The following is a 19,423-nucleotide window of genomic DNA, read 5'->3' on the forward strand; positions in this document are numbered from 1 at the left end:
GGGGAACAGGTACAGGGTAGCAGCAGTATTGGCCTGAAAGGAGTAGGGCAAAGAGTGCTGTCTGAAAGCCTGTTCCTGGAAAATTGTGCTGTTTCCACATCTTAATGAGTGTGTAAATTACACAGGAAGTTGATGATGGTGGAGACTTACATGGAGTCACACCGGGTGGGTTATATGCAGCGGATTAGAGAACAGAAGATTCCGGTTCTCAATCTAGTTCTGTTACTAGTTAGCAATCCCTTTGGCACATCACCTAACATCTTTGAGATTCAGTTTATCTCTAAAGCAAATGAATGAAACTTAAGGTCCTTTTAGGTTCTCACGTAGAAAAAAGTAAGTCTTTGCACACAGGATTACATTTCTAACACCGATTATAATTTAAAAATAAATTTTGAGATGCTGGATAAAGTAGCCAAGATTTGTAATAGCACCCTGAGTACAAAGTTAAAGGCATTTGGGAGACAGCAGACTAATATTCTAGGCCTGGCTTTGACGCAGTTGGTGACTGGGCAAATTTATGCATTTCTATAGGGACTAGGTTTGTTTTCTGTACTGCCAGTTGGGCTAGATCGTCTCTGAGTTTTCAATCAGCAATAATATTGGCTATTCCCTCTGATTTTTCCAGTAAAATAACTCAAAGAAATAATATGAGTCCCTCAATATACAGTTTTAGTTTCCACAATATTTCCATGAGGAGTTTTGAAAGAGATGTACCAGAAGGAAGCAATATACCAGCACTTTTCATGGGAATTATTTCGAAAAAGCTTTGCCCCATTATCAGGCTTTATGAAAACTAAATGTAAATTTAAAACCTTAGGTAGTTATTTATTTTCTATAGACCTTCATCTATTAATAAGAGGTAAAGTGTGGGGCAGAGTAAAGAGTTGGGATGGGTAGCTCATACCAATTAGACAAAATGAAGAACTGAAACAGTTATTAACTACTTACATGTTCATGACCAATATGACATGAATTATAGGTGAACTACTAAAGACAATGACTTTTAACCAACAATTTATCTTTTCCTTTTAAAATGTAAAGCACAAACATGAAAGGACTAGAAATACTTTATTTGATGGACTCGTACGAACAGATGAGTTTAGTTAATATTTTTCATGTGCTCTTATCATTGTAACTTTAAGCAGATAAACCTTAACAATTATTATTAATATCGTTAACATCATAATTCATTTGTCTAATTCTAATTACAAGAAATTGTCATATTTTACTTTTTTATCAAATAGTTTTCATAATGAGCGTGAAAGAAACAATAAAATAATATAGAAACGCACTCAGAGGGAAAACTAGTGCCACATCCAAAAGTATTATTTCAGAAAATGTTTTTTATGTCATATCTATATTAAGATATTTTGTCAGTCTCCACAGTACATCTGTGAGGTATAAGGTTGTTTGTCCTGAAATCCCTATTTTACACTCAGGGAAACAAGCGCAGTATGTTTGGCAAATTTTCCAAGGCCACATACTGTGTCAGGATAGCGCTGGGAAAAGAATTTATCTCTGATATTTTTCTTACATAGTCCAGTGCCTAACACAGTGCCTTAGAAAGAGTAAATGCTCAATAGTCACTGAAGGAAAAGAATGAAGCCATTCTTCTCTATGGAATTGAGAAAACTGTCATATTTGCTCTCTATTCCTTTAGTCATTAAACTGGACAAGCTGGGGCAGCAGTTGAGCAATAAACTTCATCCACTGTCCTTTCCACAAGTTTTCATTATTACATGAAGAGGCTTTACAAGATGGTACCATCTGGTCAGTACTGAAGTTACACACTTCTAGGCACCCCACGTAAGGAGTGTCATTAATCTTGGTTCATTGTGCCATTGGCTTTTGTGGCGTAAGTTAGGTCCACCAGCCTGTGGCCAAGATCAACTTTTCACAAAAGTCACTGAAAATTCATTATTAATAATTAACATGTTACTGATGTCCTACCCTAATGATATTCTAGTAAAACAGAGTTCTACAACTTGGAGCTAAAAAACTTAGTTGCAGTCCTTGAAAATAAATGACTTGGCTAGTGTCGGCTCTGTCTACTTCAGACTTCGCTGAAGATAATTATAAAGCCAGAAAGAATAACTCAATTTATTTCCTGAGTTAATGTGTCATAAGTTGAATTGCAACTGTAAACATGATAAAGGTCACAGTGGCATGACTTCTACTTTTATTTATTTAATTATTTTGGCCACGCCACACAGCATGAGGGATCATAGTTCCCCGACCAGGGATGGAACCCTTCCCCCCTGCAGTGGAAGTACAGAGTCGTAACCGCTGGACCACCAGGGAATTCCCTGGCATGACTTTTAGAGTTGATAGAAAAATGTGGTAAAAAACACAAGTGTTGATATCACTGGGAGATAAAAGGATGGCAAAACTATAGTAGTTATTCCCAATGATGCATCATCAAAATAAGTTAAAGATTGTCATTCATTTCATTGACACTGGTAACCAATTACCTAAAAAATAAGTAAGACATCTCGTGAAGCACTTATGGTTAAAACGTATTCCTTCACCTCTAATGACATTCATATTTTTCTCTTTTGAGAAATAAAACCTGTTTAACTCCATAGAATGATCCTATTAAAGTGAAATGAAAATAATCTTGTATCTGTCACCCCAATTTAGTGATTGATCTAAAATTTCACCCAGGTGACATTTTCATTAGGGCATAGTCTGGAGAAATCTGACAATTCTACATCTCATTTGCTTATACTTAAACAAATGATTCACCAGACTTGCCTAATTGGATGGTGTATTTCCACTGGAGTGAATGTCCTAATAGTAATTCAAGACAAATCTTAGAGATAAGATTCATCAAACATTTCTACTCCATCTTATCATGTCTAAAGGTCAGAGATATTTTGAGCTCTAAAAGAGCATCATAAGGAACTTAAAGCATTCTTTGGTGCAACTGTTACTCATTTTTAGAGCATGGTCACAACTAAAATAGAGATAGACAGAAATCAAATCAAACTATTAAACATCTAAAAAAAATGGTTCTGAAGAACCTAGGGGCAGGACAGGAATAAAGACGCAGACGTAGAGAATGGACTTGAGGACACGGGGAGGGGGCAGGGTAAGCTGGGATGAAGTGAGAGAGTGGCATGGACATATATACACTACCAAATGTAAAACAGATAGCTAGTGGGAAGCAGCCACATAGCACAGGGAGATCAGCCTGGTGCTTTGTGACCACCTAGAGGGGTGGGATAGGGAGGGTGGGAGGGAGGCTCAAGAGGGAGGGGATATGGGGATATATGTATATGTACAGCTGACTCACTTTGTTATACAGCAGAAACTAACACACCATTGTAACGCAATTGTAATCCAATAAAGATGTTAAAACAAACTATTAAACATCAGCTTACTGGGTAAATTGAGTTTAGACACCTACATGATGCAAAAGAGCAGCCTTTGTATGAGCTCCTACACCCTTTAAATTTGAAGCATAGTCCATGTTTTCACTTCAAAGTAAATATCTAACTGAAGCCAGAAATTTCATTTTGTCATTGGGTCAATTATGTTTAAAAGACCATTATTAAGTAAAATTTAACCTAATTTGTGAACAACCCTACAGCGAGTGGAAATAGAAAAATATAAGTACCCACACCCAGCAACAAACAAATGACAGATTCTTGAGCGCCAGACCCTCCAACTTGTCTACTTATCATTCAATCCCTTTGCTCACTCTTTCTTTCTACACCAGGCAGGAGAGTAAAATATTTTCAGAGAAATTCCCTGGACTATATGATTTCAATTGCACGTGCCACTCTGGACAAACAGAAGATCCTATTTTCAAAGTCTTAAAGCACTTGTAAGGGCTGTGTATATGTGTCTTATTGTCCTTGTTGCTTCTGTTCTGGAGAACTTGGTTGGCCGGAGCTCTCTGCAGGGTGGTGTGCAGGAGTGACAGGAAACTGAAATCCATAGCCATTGTATCCATCCAAGTAGACACACTGGAAGAAGCTGATGGGGCCTAAAGAATAGAGGATGATGATTTATTAAAACAAGTAGAATGTGATTAGGAACAGAAAACACTGTGAGGCAGTCTAATACAATACATATGGACATGGGTTCTCCAGCCAGATAGCCTTGGCAACAACCAGCAAGTTCCTCACATGTAAAATCAAGACAACAACAAAAAACCTCACAGAAATATTGTGGAAATTAAATAAGTTCATATATGTGAACCACTTGAAATCCTTCCTGGCACATAATAAGCCATTATTAAAATGATAATAAAAAAAGCCTGGCATAGAAAGTCAAAGTGTTTAGTTTATAGGAATCTAGATGTGCACAGTATTTGGAAAAACTGGTATGTAGTAACAGGTTTCAAAACATGAGCTTATCAATATGCAAAGTAACCAACTCGTGTGTGTGTGTGTGTGTGTGTGTGTGTGTGTGTTAATAACACCACAGAGAGCCTGGTGATTCGTAAAGTCTTGAGGTTTTCCACTTGCCCTTACTCTGGAGGCTAGCACTCTCCTGAGATGGCACAGTTACTCTCTATGGCAGTGCCTCCAGGTAGCAGCTCTGTTGTCAGAGTAGAAAACAACACAGGAAAGGAGTTAAAGCCCAGCGAGGCAGTGTGCGCACTGGATACGGCATGAGCTCTGCGCCCAGTGAGCCAAGGCTCCCAGGTAGCAGTTTTGTTAAGAGATGGTGAGTTTAGCCCCTCCTCACCATGATGGACCCCTACTGACTCTTCAGTGTGGTCCATCGTATCCATTTGCATTCTGTCAACCAACCACAGACTTCTTGCACATGGCCAGGAAAGAGAATGACAATTGCAGCTAGCAGTATGTGGGATATGGGGGTGAGGGGCGTGCTGGCCAAATCCATGTGAGCCTAAGGGTTTACGAAGTAGAATAAAGCAAAGTGTGTGTAGAAAGAAGCCAAGGAAAGCAACAAGGGATTATTCTGATTTCATCATCCATGATGTCAGCTGACTGTAATCATTGGGTTTTCAGTGATGAAAAGTCTGGAGAAATCTTGAGGTTAGTCCTTCTCCTTTCCACTCTATCTCATCCAGAATTGTTTTCTATTTTGTTCTAGCCTCAGACAGAGGCAGGAACACAACCCCCTCACCCCTGGATGTTGGATGGTTACACAGAAGGATGGCAGAAAACGGCAGCACCAGTACTAAAAGGAGAAGAGTCCATCGACAACAGGCTACTTTCCAGCTGAACCTTCTGATCCGTAGGCACTGTTCTGACATTTATTTTATTGATGTCAAATAGTTATTAGTGAAAATACCATCATAGCTGCCTATTCTAGATCTTATATAAAAGGCTCATGAATATCAAACTATAGAACTGCTTCATGGTAAGATGAAAATAGAAAATATTGTTTTGCTACAAGTAAATCCCCAAATGAACTTAACGTACTTGATACCTTGGTACTTTTTAAATAAAATAATGGAATTACTTTATTTATTTACTTCTTTTTAATTAAACCTCTTTCTTTGAGATCATTGTAGAGTCGCATACAGTTGTAAGAAATAATGCAGAGAGAGCCCACGTATCCTTCACCTAGTTTTCCCCAATGGTTAACGTCTTTTCAAAACTATACTATAATATCACAACCATGAAACTGACATTAATATAATCCACCTATCTCATTGTTTTAATATTTATTTATGAAATAAGAGATTTTGAGTGTTACGTGATAAAGCCACAATTTGTTATGAGTAGGTTAACAATTAGGAAAGCATTGCTATATAAATCAGAAACATGCCCAGATTGACTTTATGGATTTTGCAACCATATCTGAAAGTATTAAAACTGCTTATTTCTTTATATTCCACACAACCTGATTATATGAAGGGTTATAATGAGTATCCCTCTTATCTGTTGCAGAAGCCCCAGCATGTAAATGGTGCCTAGAACATAGTACGCACTTAATATTTGTTCAATAATTCAAGTATTAATACAGAACAGGAGGCATTTTCTATTATAGAGGGCATTTTTCTAATTTCCTTCAGAAATACATCTAAGAAACGTTGTAAAACCCAGGGAACATGATTGACATCATTTCCTCAGATAAATGTCTATTCTTTACTTTAAAAGCATTATGTGAAGCAAACTTAGGTTACACCTATTTTAAAAATTGCTTCCTTTAGTCTGTCCAGCAATGACTCTTATGCATATGTGAATTCAAGATGTATTGCTTTACCATCTGAAGAAAAATATCTAATTTAGAAGTACTGAAATAATGAGAATCTTGGACATTGAACTTTGTAACTGCATATGAATACTGATTGCATTCTAAAATCAACGATCCCAGAGATTGAACATTAAGAGCCTGCCATATATCGAGAACAATCCAAAAGAACTTTCATTCTTAGAATGAGTCTCTAAGCAATTGAATTGCTGAGACCTATTTCTACATTTTCTTCTTTTTGATATAAAAAATCTCAGCATATCACTTCACCTGTCTTTTTACAAAGCAGACAGTAGCACGCATTCGGTTGGAGTGCTCAGGGTCAGAGCTGTGTAGAACGGTTTGCAGTAAGTGCCACTTCCATCATTACTTTGTAATTCCTCCAAATATGTGCCACTTGCCTGACGCAAAAAATGCAGAACTTCTCTTTGAAATGTAAGAGACCTACTTTAATGTTATTCTTCATGTCTGTGCTCAAAATCTTTTTCTTTTTCTTCTTAAGGGAGTCTGAAGTTTCAATTTATATATACCATCTACAGAATGCCTCAGTAGTTTTAATCTTTTTAAAAAAACTTACTTTTTTGCTTCTTTGTGGAAGACACATCTTCAGCTTCTTCTAGTAGATACAAAAATATGAAAGTAAATAACTTGTACATTCACAGCTATTATACAAATATGTAGAAAACTGAAAAATGTCCAAAAATGCACAGTATGAAAGAAACAGGAGCTACTTGCCCTCCTTAGAATATACTCTAGGTTCTTATTCAGATTCTGTTCAGCCTTTAACTACAAAATTTAGTAGGTGAGATCCAGGAGTAGAAAAGGAAGCAATGAAAGAAAAGAATGGGAAATGTTACAGGCAATTGTTCAGATAGAAACTGGTCCTGATGTTAATGGAGGGCTAGCTGACACCCATTCCTTTCTCGGAAGAGGTTTTTGATGCTCAGAGTTATAATATGTTAAGGATGGAATCTGGCTATGAAGCAAACATTTTAGTCAAAATAATTTTAAATTTGTGAGAGACATAAGTCTTAATGATCATCCTTGTCCTGAAAGAATAGCAGCAGGCTAGTATTCTGTACCCTTTCCTTCTCTCATGTGATTCAAGGACTCTTTTGCTTGAGTGATATGCACCATGTGTATATCTAACAAAGGATAATTTGACACTATCCATTTGAACCCCCTTTCCCAGGTTAGAAGTTCTTAACTGGTGTCCACAGATGAACTTTTGCGAGTTTCCTGTAAAACTATGAAATGTTAAGATATGAGTGTGTGTGTCTGTTTCATCTAAAGCAGGTTTTAGATTTCATCAAATTCTAAATGAGTTCAAAAAACTTCCTTCTCAAAGTGTGATCCATGTGCCAGTAGTTTCAGCATCACTTGGGAAACTGATATAAACACAGTTCTTGGTCCCCAACCTCAACTTATTTCATTTCAACAAGATTTCCAGATGATTTGTGTATTAAATTGTTTGAGAAGCTATGGTCTAGAAATTTAAAAAATATATTAGAAGTTACAGTTCTTAATAATTCAATTTTTAAAAAATCTAAAAATTTTAGTATTCAAAAATATCTTAAGACGAGTGTAAATCATTTCATAAGAATCAGAAAACTATTCTCTTGTGTCTTTTCTCAAAGTGCTATTTTCCACACTGTTAATTAATTCCAGACACTGCCACAAAACTTATATTTTGATGACAAGAACACTTCTTAGGCAAACTCTTATTGTCCACAGGCAAGTCTCGAAGTAGAACAGCAAATATCTATCATATAACAAGCCAAACTAGGAAGCCAGGAAACCCTTCAGGAAAAAAATGCATTAAATTAAATTAGTTGAAAACCTTACAATACAGATGAGGAAATTTAGTCCTGGAAATACTCGCCTAAGGTCATGTATCTGGTTGTAGCAAATTTTTCTGAGGTTTGAGATCTGTCTTCCTCCCTCCCTCCCTCCCTTCCTTCCTTCCTTCCTTGCTTCCATCTTTCCTCTATGCTATTGTTGCCAGTATAGGCAAGTTATCTTAATTTTTCTTAATAAACACATCAATCTCATATTTGAACATTTATGTGAACCTCCTGCTGTCAAATAACATCTCCCCAATCCTTGGTGAAATGATAATTTTGAAATATTGCTATTGTAAGCAGATTGGCCAACTAATTATTCACTAATTACTTGTAAATATATCAGTGTCCAGTTAGGCTTCAATATATGGATATATATATATATATATATGTTTTCCAAATAACGTACAAAAACTGTTTATTTACAAATAAGTCTACCTCTAAACATTGCTTAGGTAAAGCTGAAAACCAGATCAAGAATAGTTAAATAAAACAGACAGAAAAAAGATTGCAGACTTAAGAGAAAACTCATAGTGAACTGAAGATAACAATCTTACCTTTAGCTTTCGTTGAAGCTGGTACATCTTCAGAATCTTCTCCTAGAGAGTAAAGAAAGATATATCAATTCATGATCTATTTCTCAGATTTCCCAAAGAGGAAATATTGTATTTAAAGGTTTTTAAGAGATAGAGGGTCTCTTAATCTATAAACTCAGCATGAAGTGTCTCTATGAATAAGAACTTTGTGATAAATAAGGCAACTTCTCTGACTTGGGCAGAGGGTGGGGAGGAAATAGATGCTGTGCCAGGACTGTGGTCAGCAGGCCAGTGAAGTCTGGCTAGGGCAAGGAGAGCTTGCAGTGACCCTCCCAAACATGCTTGTCCTCCTCTGACTCCTAAAACTGCTTCCCGAAACCACAATCACTTTTGGAATTTTGGGAATTTGAGGTAAATAAATTCATACCCATATGGCAGATCAAGAGGAAAATCTCTGCCCATGTATTTTATTAGCTGACTGACTTCTGACAATCGTAAAGGCAATGAAAAGGCATTAAAAGCTGAACAAAACTCAAATATATAAATGATAACTCTTCAGGTGCATTAGGTATATCGCTTGGTCTTTTGTGTAGTCTACTTAAAAGGTAGATAGTGGAATAATGCGGGAGTAATTTTAAGTCGGAGATCATTCTAATACAATATAATTAAATGATCTTTAAAGTTTTATATCAATTTTTTAGCACTTGTCATGATTGGAAAGAGGGTCATTTTTGTATTGTTTATTCAGATTTTGCATACCAGCTGTCCACAAATACAAAAGGGGTAAAATAGGTTAGTATACAAATTTTCTCTAATAGGGAAGAAATGTGACCTTCAGGAAGAGATGTTACTATGTAAAAGAACAAAATGGGAAAAAGAAACAAAATTGCTAGCATTTTTTATGGTGAATTATTAAAGTTTCAACCTGATTAGTTTTTAAAATATTTAAGTACAGGCTTAACTCAATTAAATAATTAAGTGACCTAAAACTGTCCTATCAACAATTATAAATCAGGGAATGATTAAATGATATTTTTAAGTAAAATAATACTTATTTTTTTAAAGATATCAGTTCTTAGATGAATCAAGTAATAACTATATTTAATTGTGTAGTCAAAATCTGCTAATTTCTATGAAGGATGTTCACAAAATTAAAATGTTACAAGGTCCTGGTACAAGAAATATATATTTTACTTTTGTAGGTAATAGCACACTTAAAACTAAGGCACCTATTCTTTGGATCTATTTGTTACTCCTGGGGAAATAAATATGGATAGAATAACAACCTTAGCTTCCTCTCTTGCAAAATCAGTATTCTGAACCAGAGTAAACTAGCTACAGGTGATAAAATCTGGCAAGAACAGAGTCACACGTCAATCACTCAGGCTAACCAGGAGAACAGAGGCACAAGGTAAACTGTAAGCCTAGGGCAATTGCCGTAGACATGCAATCTCTGTGTAAGCAACTTAACAGTAACAGGAGTTTACTGATCTAGGAATACTTCACGAGATTTTCACTACTCAGAATACAAAAAATGGAGAAAAGCACTAAATACGTTTACTCTTGTAACTTGTGCCTTGATTGGGCAAGTGGTGGTTTGGACAAAATACTTGACTCTGAATGGATACAGTCATTATTATAAAAGAAGTATGAAAATGTGCCAGGGGGATTTTGAGTGACTTGCTTTTGGGGGAGGGGTAGTTAGAAAGACTATGAAGAAAGACTAGATCCAGCAAAGGACAGAGGATAGTTGAGGAGCATGGTAAACGCTGAGGACGGTAGGAGAGCCACATCTGGAAAGGTTGGGTAGGATTGTCATGTGCAAGGTGTTTATAGGTCAGGTTGAGTTGTCTCTATTTAATGTCACAGCAAATGAAGGTTGTTCAAGAGAGAAATAATATTTTAGATGTACTTAGTAAAAACAAGGCTAGAACATAAGAGAATGGATTCAGAGAAAGAAATTGGGAATGCATTTTAATAGTCAACCTAGAAACCATGATTTCTGCAACTAGGAGTCACTGAAGGAGTTGAGAGTAAATGAGGCTTTCTATGCAGAGTTAAATAGAATTGGGCATGTGTGAGTGAAAGTGATGAATACAATAAGGGATAGCACCATCCACTATCTGAGTTTGGAGGAAGGTAGTGGTGCCATTCCCAGCAAGGAGGGAAACCTAAGAGGCACTTATTAGCTGGGGATCATGAAAAGTTTCGTTTTCTTTGAGTTCAGTTGTGGTGTTGGCCAGTCATGAAATTGCAAATGTCTAGAAAGAAGCAAGACAGAGAAGGCAAGATGTCTGGAAGAGTTTAGAATTGATAAGTATTGAGTTAAAGGACAAAACTGGGAGAGTTGAGGCATCACTTTCTTTTTTTTTTTGGCTGCGTTGGGTCTGCATTGCTGTGCAGGGGCTTTCTCTAGTTGTGGAGAGCAGGGGCTAGTCTTCGTTGTGGTGTGCGGGCTTCTCATTGTGGTGGCTTCTCTTGTTGCGGAGCATGGGCTCTAGGCGTGCGGGGTTCAGTAGTTGTGGCTCGCGGGCTCTAGAGCACAGGCTCAGTAGTTGTGGCGCACAGGCTTAGTTGCTCTGTGGCATGTGGGATCTTCCCAGGCTTGAACCCGTGTCCCCTGCATTGGCAGGTGGATTCTTAAACACTGCGCCAACAGGGAAGTCCTGAGACAACATCACTTTTAATGATGGCAATAATAGTTAGTATTTCCTAACACTTACCACATGCTGGGTCCTATTAAGTAATTTCACATGTATAGCACATTCAATCCCTACAACACCTCTCTGAGGTAGGTGTTCTTATTTTAAATCTCCTGTATAGATAGAGCAGAGAGGGGTTAAGTGCTGCCCAAGGTCATAAAATGAGTGAGTGGCAGGGCTAGAGCATGAATCCCAACTTGCCTGAGTCAGATCCACTTGAATGAGGATTTACATTTATGGCACAAAGAGAGCACCTATAATGTGCCATCAGTTGTACTAAGCACAAATAGTAGCACATTTCACCTACTCAGCAAATCTGTGAGGAGGGTACTATTATTATTCCCATTTTACAGAAGGGATAATTGAAGGATAGAAAGTCAAGGTCCCAGAGCTAGTAAGTGGGGAAATCAGGATTCATACTCAAGCATCTGGGTTCCAGAGACTGTGTTGTTAACCACTATGCCATTCTACCTTTGAGAGTGGCCTAAACTCAGTACTCTCTGATTCCAGAACCTATGCATTATATTGCTCAACAAGTATCTGCCAACATGCTCAGACAGAGTCAAAGTTACACATGAGCCATGCACTTGTGCAGAGCAGAGATAAAACAGTGTTCCTCTAAGCGTGGCCCTCTGCTCTTCCAACAATCTGTTTTCCTTAAGTGTGGACGAATACAAGAGTTACCTAGTTGCCTTTGGAAATGGTAATGACAATGAAGAGGAAAGTATAATATCTGTTCTGTTTGCCTAGCCACTATAAGTAATGTAGGCAATCATATTCCAAATAATGAAGAATAAAAATGTATTATCTTGAGTTTCAAATTGTAGACTCCATCCTATACTTACATAGAAACTTAGATTCCAAAGGAACCATAAATATCAGGAAATCCAACCGTCCATCTAAAGCAGATGTGTCCACTGTAGCAGAGTCATTGAACAAATGGGAGTTCTTGTCTGTGTGGCTACGATTTTGATCTTTTGAACATGTTGGTATTAAGGGCTGGCATTTGTATAGCTCTTTATACTCACTGAATTGGAGCTATAGACACAAGTTTTTAAGAGCTATTAGTTTGGGGAGACCTTCAAGATGGCGGTGGAGTAAGACGTGGAGATCGCCTTCCTCCCTACAAATACATCATAAATACATCTACATGTGGAACAACTCCTACAGAACACCTACTGAATGCTGGCAGAAGACTTCCTGAAATGCAAGAAACTCCCCACGTACCTGGCTAGGGCAAAAGAAAAAAGAAAAAACAGAGACAAAAGAATAGGGACGGGACCTGCACCAGTGGGAGGGAGCTGTGAAGGAGGAAAGGTTTCCACACACTAGAAGCCCCTTCGCGGGCGGAGACTGCGGGTGGCGGAGGGGGGAAGGTTCGGAGCCGCAGAGGAGAGCGCAGCAACAGGGGTGCGGAGGGCAAAGTGGAGAGATTCCCGCACAGAGGACTGGTGCCAACCAGCACTCACCCGCCCGAGGCTTGTCTGCTCACCCGCCGGGGAGGGCGGGGGCTGGGAGAGGCTCGGGCTTCGGAGGTCGGATCGCAGGGAAAGGACTGGGGTTGGCGGCATGAACACAGCCTAAAGGGGGCTAGTGCACCACAGCTAGCCAGGAGGGAGTCCGGGAAAAACTCTGGAGCTGCCTAAGAGGCAAGAGACCATTGTTTTGGGGTGCTCGAGGAGAGGGGATTAAGAGCGCCGCCTAAATGAGCTCCAAGGACGGTGCGAGCCGTGGCTATCAGCACGGACCCCAGAGATGGGCATGAGACGCTAAGGCCGCTGCTGCCGCCACCAAGAAGCCTGTGTGCAAGCACAGGCTTCTTGGTGGCTATCAGCGCGGACCCCAGAGACGGGCATGAGACACTAAGGCCGCTGCTGCCGCCACCAAGAAGCCTGTGTGCAAGCACAGGTCACTATCCACACCTCCTCTCCCAGGAGCCTGTGCAGCCCGCCACTGCCAGGGTCCCGTGATCCAGGGACAACCTCCCCAGGAGAACGCACAGCACGCCTCAGGCTGGTGCAACGTCACGCCGGCCTCTGCCACCGCAGGCTCGCCCCACATCCATACTCCTCCCTCCCCCGGCCCAGCCTGAGTGAGCCAGAGACCCGGAAGCAGCTGCTCCTTTAACCCCCTCCTGTCTCAGCGGGAACAGACGCCCTCAGGTGACCTACACGCAGTGGCAGGGCCAAATCCAAAGCTGAACCCCAGGAGTTGTGAGAACAAAGAAGAGAAAGTGAAATCTCTCCAGCAGCCTCAGGAGCAGAGGATTAAATCTCCACAATCAACTTGCTGTACCCTGCATCTCTGGAATACCTGAATAGACAATGGATCATCCCAAAATTGAGGCGGTGGAATTTGGGAGCAACTGTAGACGTATGTGTATGCTTCTTTGTGTGAGTTTGTCTGTATAGCTTTTCTTTTACCATTTGTCCTAGGGTTCTGTCTGTCTGTCTGTTTCTGGTTTTGCTTTTTTTTTTAGTATAGCTTTTAGCACATGTTATCATTGGTGGATTTGTTTTTTGATTTGGTAGCTCTCTTCTTTCTTTCTTTTTTATTTATTACATTTAAATTTTTAACAATTTTTTAATAACTTTATTATTTTTCTTTCTTTCTTTCCTCCTTCCTCCCTCCCTCCCTCCCCCCTCTTTCCTTCTTTCTTTCTTTCTTTTCTTTTCTTTCTTATTTCCTCTCTTTTTTCTGACCTGTGTGGCTGACAGGGTCTTGGTGCTCCAGCTGGGTGTCATGCCTGTGCCTCTGAGGTGGAACAGCCTAGTTCACGACATTGGTCCACCAGACACCTCCCAGCTCCATGTAATATCAAACAGCGAAAGCTCTACCAGAGATCTCCATCTCAACGCTAAGATCCAGCTCCACTCAATGACCAGCAAGCTACAGTGCTGGACACCCTATGCCAAACAACTAGCAAGACAGGAACACAACCCCACCCATTAGCAGAGAGGCTGCCTAAAATCATAATAAGGTCACAAACACCCCAAAACACACCACCTGATGTGGTGCTGCCCACAAGAAAGACAAGATCCAGCCTTATCCACCAGAACACAGGCACTAGTCTCCTCCACCAGGAAGCCTACACAACCCACGGAACCAACCTTACTCACTGGGGGCAGACACCAAAACAACGGGAACTACAAACCTGCAGCCTGTGAAAAGGAAACCCCAAACACAGTAAGTTACGCAAAATGAGAAGACAGAGAAAAACACAGCAGATGAAGGAGCAAGGAAAAACCCCGGCAGACCAAACAAATGAAGAGGAAATAAGCAGTCTACCTGAAAAAGAATTCAGAGTAATGATAGTAAAGATGATACAAAATCTTGGAAAAAGAATGGAGAAAATACAAGAAACGTTTAACAAGGATCTAGAAGAACTAAAGTGCAAACAAACAATGATGAACAACACAATAAATAAAATTAAAAATTCTCAAGAAGGAATCAATAGCAGAATAACTGAGACAGAAGAACGGATAAGTGACCTGGAAGAAAAAATAGTGGAAATAACTACTGCAGAGCAGAATAAAGAAAAAAGAATGAAAAGAATTGAGGACAGTCTCAGAGACCTCTGGGACAACATTAAATGCACCAACATTCTAATGATAGGGGTCCCAGAAGAAGCAGAGTATAAGAAAGGGACTGAGAAAATATTTGAAGAGGTTAGAGTTGAAAACTTCCCTAATATGAGAAAGGAAATAGTTAATCAAGTCAAGGAAGCACAGAGAGTCCCATACAGGATAAATCCAAGGGGAAATAGGACAACACACATATTAATCAAATTATCAAAAACTAAATACAAAGAAAAAATATTACAAGCAGCAAGGGAAAAACAACAAATAACACAAAAGGGAATCCTCATAAGGTTAACAGCTGATCTTTCAACAGAAACCTTGCAAGTCAGAAGGGAGTGGCAGGACATATTTAAAGTGATGAAGGAGAAAAACCTACAACCAAAATTACTCTACCCAGGAAGGATCTCATTCAGATTTGATGGAGAAATTAAAACCTTTACAGACAAGCAAAAGCTAAGAGAATTCAGCACCACCAAACCAGCTTTAAAACAAATGCTAAAGGAACTTCTCTGGGCAGGAAAAACAAGAGAAGGAAAAGGCCTACAATAACAAACCCAAAACAATTAAGAAAATGGTAATAGCAACATACATATCGATAACTACCTTAAATGTAAATGGACTAAATGCTCCAACCAAAAGACATAGACCGGCTGAATGGATACAAAAACAAGACCCATATATATGCTGTCTACAAGAGACCCACTTCACACCTACAGACACATACAGACTGAAAGTGAGGGGATGGAAAAAGATATTCCATGCAAATGGAAATCAAAAGAAAGCTGGAGCAGCAATTCTCATATCAGCCAAAATAGACTTTAAAACAAAGAGTATTACAAGAGACAAAGAGGGACACTACATAGTGATCAAGGGATCAATCCAACAAGAAGATATAACAATTGTAAATATTTATGCACCCAACGTAGAAGCACATCAATACATAAGGCAAATGCAAACAGCCATAAACGGGGAAATTGACAGTAACACAATCATAGTAGGGGACTTTAACACCCCACTTTCACCAATGGACAGATCATCCAAAATGAAAATAAATAAGGAAACACAAGCTTTAAATGATACATTAAACTACATGGGCTCAATTGATATTTATAGGACATTCCATCCAAAAACAACAGAATACACATTCTTCTCAAGTGCTCATGGAACATTCTCCAGGATAGATCATATCTTGGGTCACAAATCAAGCCTTGGTAAATTTACGAAAATTGAAATCGTATCAAGTATCTTTTCTGACCACAGTGCTATGAGACTACATATCAATTACAGGAAAAAATCTGTAAAAAATACAAACAGATGAAGGCTAAACAATACACTACTAAATAATCAAGAGATCACTGAAGAAATCAAAGAGGAAATCAAAAAATACCTAGAAAAAAAGGATGAAAACACGACGACCCAAAACCAATGGGATGCAGCAAAGCAGTTCTAAGAGGGAAGTTTATAGCAATACAATCCTACCTCAAGAAACAAGAAAAATCTCAAATAAAGAACCTAAACTTACACCTAAAGCAATTAGAGAAAGAAGAAACAAAAAAACCCCAAAGTTAGCAGAAGGAAAGAAATCATAAAGATCAGATCAGAAACTAATGAAAAAGAAATGAAAGAAACTATAGCAAAGATTAATAAAACTAAAAGCTGGTTCTTTGAGAACATAAACAAAATTGATAAACCATTAGCCAGACTCATCAAAAAAAAAAGGGAGAAGACTAAAATCAACAGAATTAGAAATGAAAAACGAGAAGTAACAATTGACACTGCAGAAATACAAAGGATCATGAGAGATTACTACAAGCAACTATATGCCAATAAAATGGACAACCAGGAAGAAATGGACAAATTCTTAGAAATGCACAAACTTCCGCGACTGAATCAAGAAGAAATAGAAAATATGAACAGACCAATCACAAGCACTGAAATTGAAACTGTGATTTAAAATCTTCCAACAAACAAAAGCCCAGGACCAGATGGCTTCACAGGCAAAATCTATCAAACATTTAGAGAAAAGCTAACACCTATCCTTCTCAAACTCTTCCAAAATATAGCAAAGGTAGGAATACTCCTAAACTCATTCTATGAGGCCATGATCACCCTGATACCAAAACCACAAAGATGTCACAAGGAAAGAAAACTACAGACCAATATCACTGATGGACATAGATGCAAAAATCCTCAACAAAATACTAGCAAATAGAATCCAATAGCACATTGAAAGGATCATACACCATGATCAAGTGGGATTTATCCCAGGAATGCAAGGATTCTTCAATATATGCAAATCAATCAATGTGATACACCATATTAACAAATCGAAGGAGAAAAACTATATGATCATCTCAAAAGATGCAGAGAAAGCTTTCAACAAACTTCAACACCGATTTATGATAAAAACCCTGCAGAAAGTAGGCATAGAGGGAACTTTCCTCAACATAATAAAGGCCATATATGACAAACCCACAGCCAACATCGTCCTCAATGGTGAAAAACTGAAAGCATTTCCACTAATATCAGGAACAAGACAAGGTTTCCCACTCTCACTAGTATTATTCAACATAGTTTTGTAAGTTTTAGCCACAGCAATCAGAGAAGAAAAAGAAATAAGAGGAATCCAAATTGGAAAAGAGGAAGTAAAGCTGTCACTGTTTGCAGATGACATGATACTATACATAGAGAATCCTAAAGATGCTACCAGAAAACTACTAGAGCTAATCAATGAATTTGGTCAAGTAGCACAATCGAAAATTAATGCACAGAAATCTCTTGCATTCCTATACACTAATGATGAAATATCTGAACGTGAGATTAAGAAAACACTCCCATTTACCACTGCAACAAAAAGAATAAAATATCTAGGAATAAACCTACCTAAGGAGACAAAAGACGTGTATGCAGAAAATTATGACACTGATGAAAGAAATTAAAGATGATACAAATAGATGGAGAGATATACCATGTTCTGGATTGGAAGAATCAACATTGTGAAAATGACTCTACTACCCAAAGCAATCTACAGATTCAATGCAATCCCTATCAAACTACCACTGGAATTTTTCACAGAACTAGAACCAAAAATATCACAATTTGTATGGAAACACAAAAGACCCCGAATAGCCAAAGCAACCTTGAGAAAGAAAAATGGAGCTGGAGGAATCAGGCTCCCTGACTTCAGACTATACTACAAAGCTACAGTAATCAAGACAGTATTGTACTGGCACAAAAACAGAAATATAGCTCAATGGAACCGGATAGAAAGCCCAGAGATAAACCCACGCACCTATGGTCACCTTATCTTTGATAAAGGAGGCAAGAATATACAATGGAGAAAGACAGCCTCTTCAATAAGTGGTGCTGGGAAAACAGGACAGCTACACGTAAAAGAATGAAATTAGAACACTCCCTAAAACCATACACAAAAATAAACTCACAATGGATTAAAGACCTAAATGTAAGGCCAGAGACTCTAATACTCTTAGAGGAAAACACAGGCAGAACACCCTATGACATAAATCACAGCAAGATCCTTTTTGACCCACCTCCTAGAGAAATGGAAATAAAAACAAAAATAAACAAATGCGACCTAATGAAATTTCAAAGCTTTTGCACAGCAAAAGAAACCATAAACAAAATGAAAAGACAACCCTCAGAATGGGAGAAAATATTTGCAAGTGAAGCAACTGACAAAGGATTAATCTCCAATATTTACAAGCAGCTCATGCAGCTCAATGTCAAAAAAACAAACAACCCAATCCAAAAGTGGCAGAACACCTAAATAGGCCTTTCTCCAAAGAAGATATACAAATTGCCAACAAACACATGAAAGAATGCTCAACGTCATTAATCATTAGAGAAATGCAAATCAATACAAAATGAGATATCGTCTCACACCAGTCAGAATGGCCATCATCAAAAAATCTACGAACAATAAATGCTGGAGAGGGTGTGGAGAAAAGGGAACCCTCTTGCACTGTTGGTGGGAATGTAAATGGATACAGCCACTATGGAGAACAGTATGGAGGTTCCTTAAAAAACTAAAAATAGAACTACCATACGACCCAGCTATCCCACTACTGGGCATATACCCTGAGAAAACCATAATTCAAAAAGAATCGTGGGCTTCCCTGGTGGCGCAGTGGTTGGAAGTCCGCCTGCCAGTGCAGGGGATGCGGGTTCGTGCCCCGGTCCAGGAGGATCCCACATGCCACGGAGCAGCTGGGCCTGTGAGCCACGGCCGCTTGAGCCTGCGTGTCCGGAGCCTGTGCTCCCCAATGGGAGAGGCCACAGCGGTGAGAGGCCCGTGTACCGCAAAATAAATAAATAAATAGAGTCGTGTACCAAAATATTCATTGCAGCTCTATTTACAATAGCCAGGACATGGAAGCAACCTAAGTGTCCATCAACAGATGAATGGACAAAGAAGATGTGGTACATATATACAATGGAATATTACTCAGCCATAAGGAGAAACGAAAGTGAGTTATTTGTAGTAAGGTGGATGGACTTAGAGTCTGTCATACAGAGTGAAGTAAGTCAGAAAGAGAAAAACAAGTACCGTATGCTAACACATATAT

The 19,423-nt window shown here is 38.8% G+C and overlaps 1 protein-coding gene across 1 annotated transcript in view; it reads right to left on the reverse strand.

Moving 5' to 3' along the window:
• Nucleotides 1-3,157: 3,157 nt before the first annotated feature.
• The window catches only part of TRDN (triadin), a 313,614-nt gene continuing 297,348 nt past the window's right edge, over nt 3,158-19,423 (reverse strand). Inside the window, exons 40-42 of the mRNA XM_089921672.1 lie at nt 8,576-8,617; nt 6,755-6,793; nt 3,158-3,991 (exon numbers count right to left, since the gene is read on the reverse strand). Coding sequence (XP_089777798.1) covers nt 3,852-3,991; nt 6,755-6,793; nt 8,576-8,617 — 221 coding nt within the window. The 3' untranslated portion in view covers nt 3,158-3,851. The remainder of the gene's footprint in view (nt 3,992-6,754; nt 6,794-8,575; nt 8,618-19,423) is intronic.

This window comes from Delphinapterus leucas, chromosome 12, assembly GCF_059928025.1.
Source record: "Delphinapterus leucas isolate spDelLeu-1000000601 "Yukka" chromosome 12, BTC_Dleu_Yukka2, whole genome shotgun sequence".
In the NCBI taxonomy this organism is placed as follows: Eukaryota; Metazoa; Chordata; class Mammalia; order Artiodactyla; family Monodontidae; genus Delphinapterus; species Delphinapterus leucas.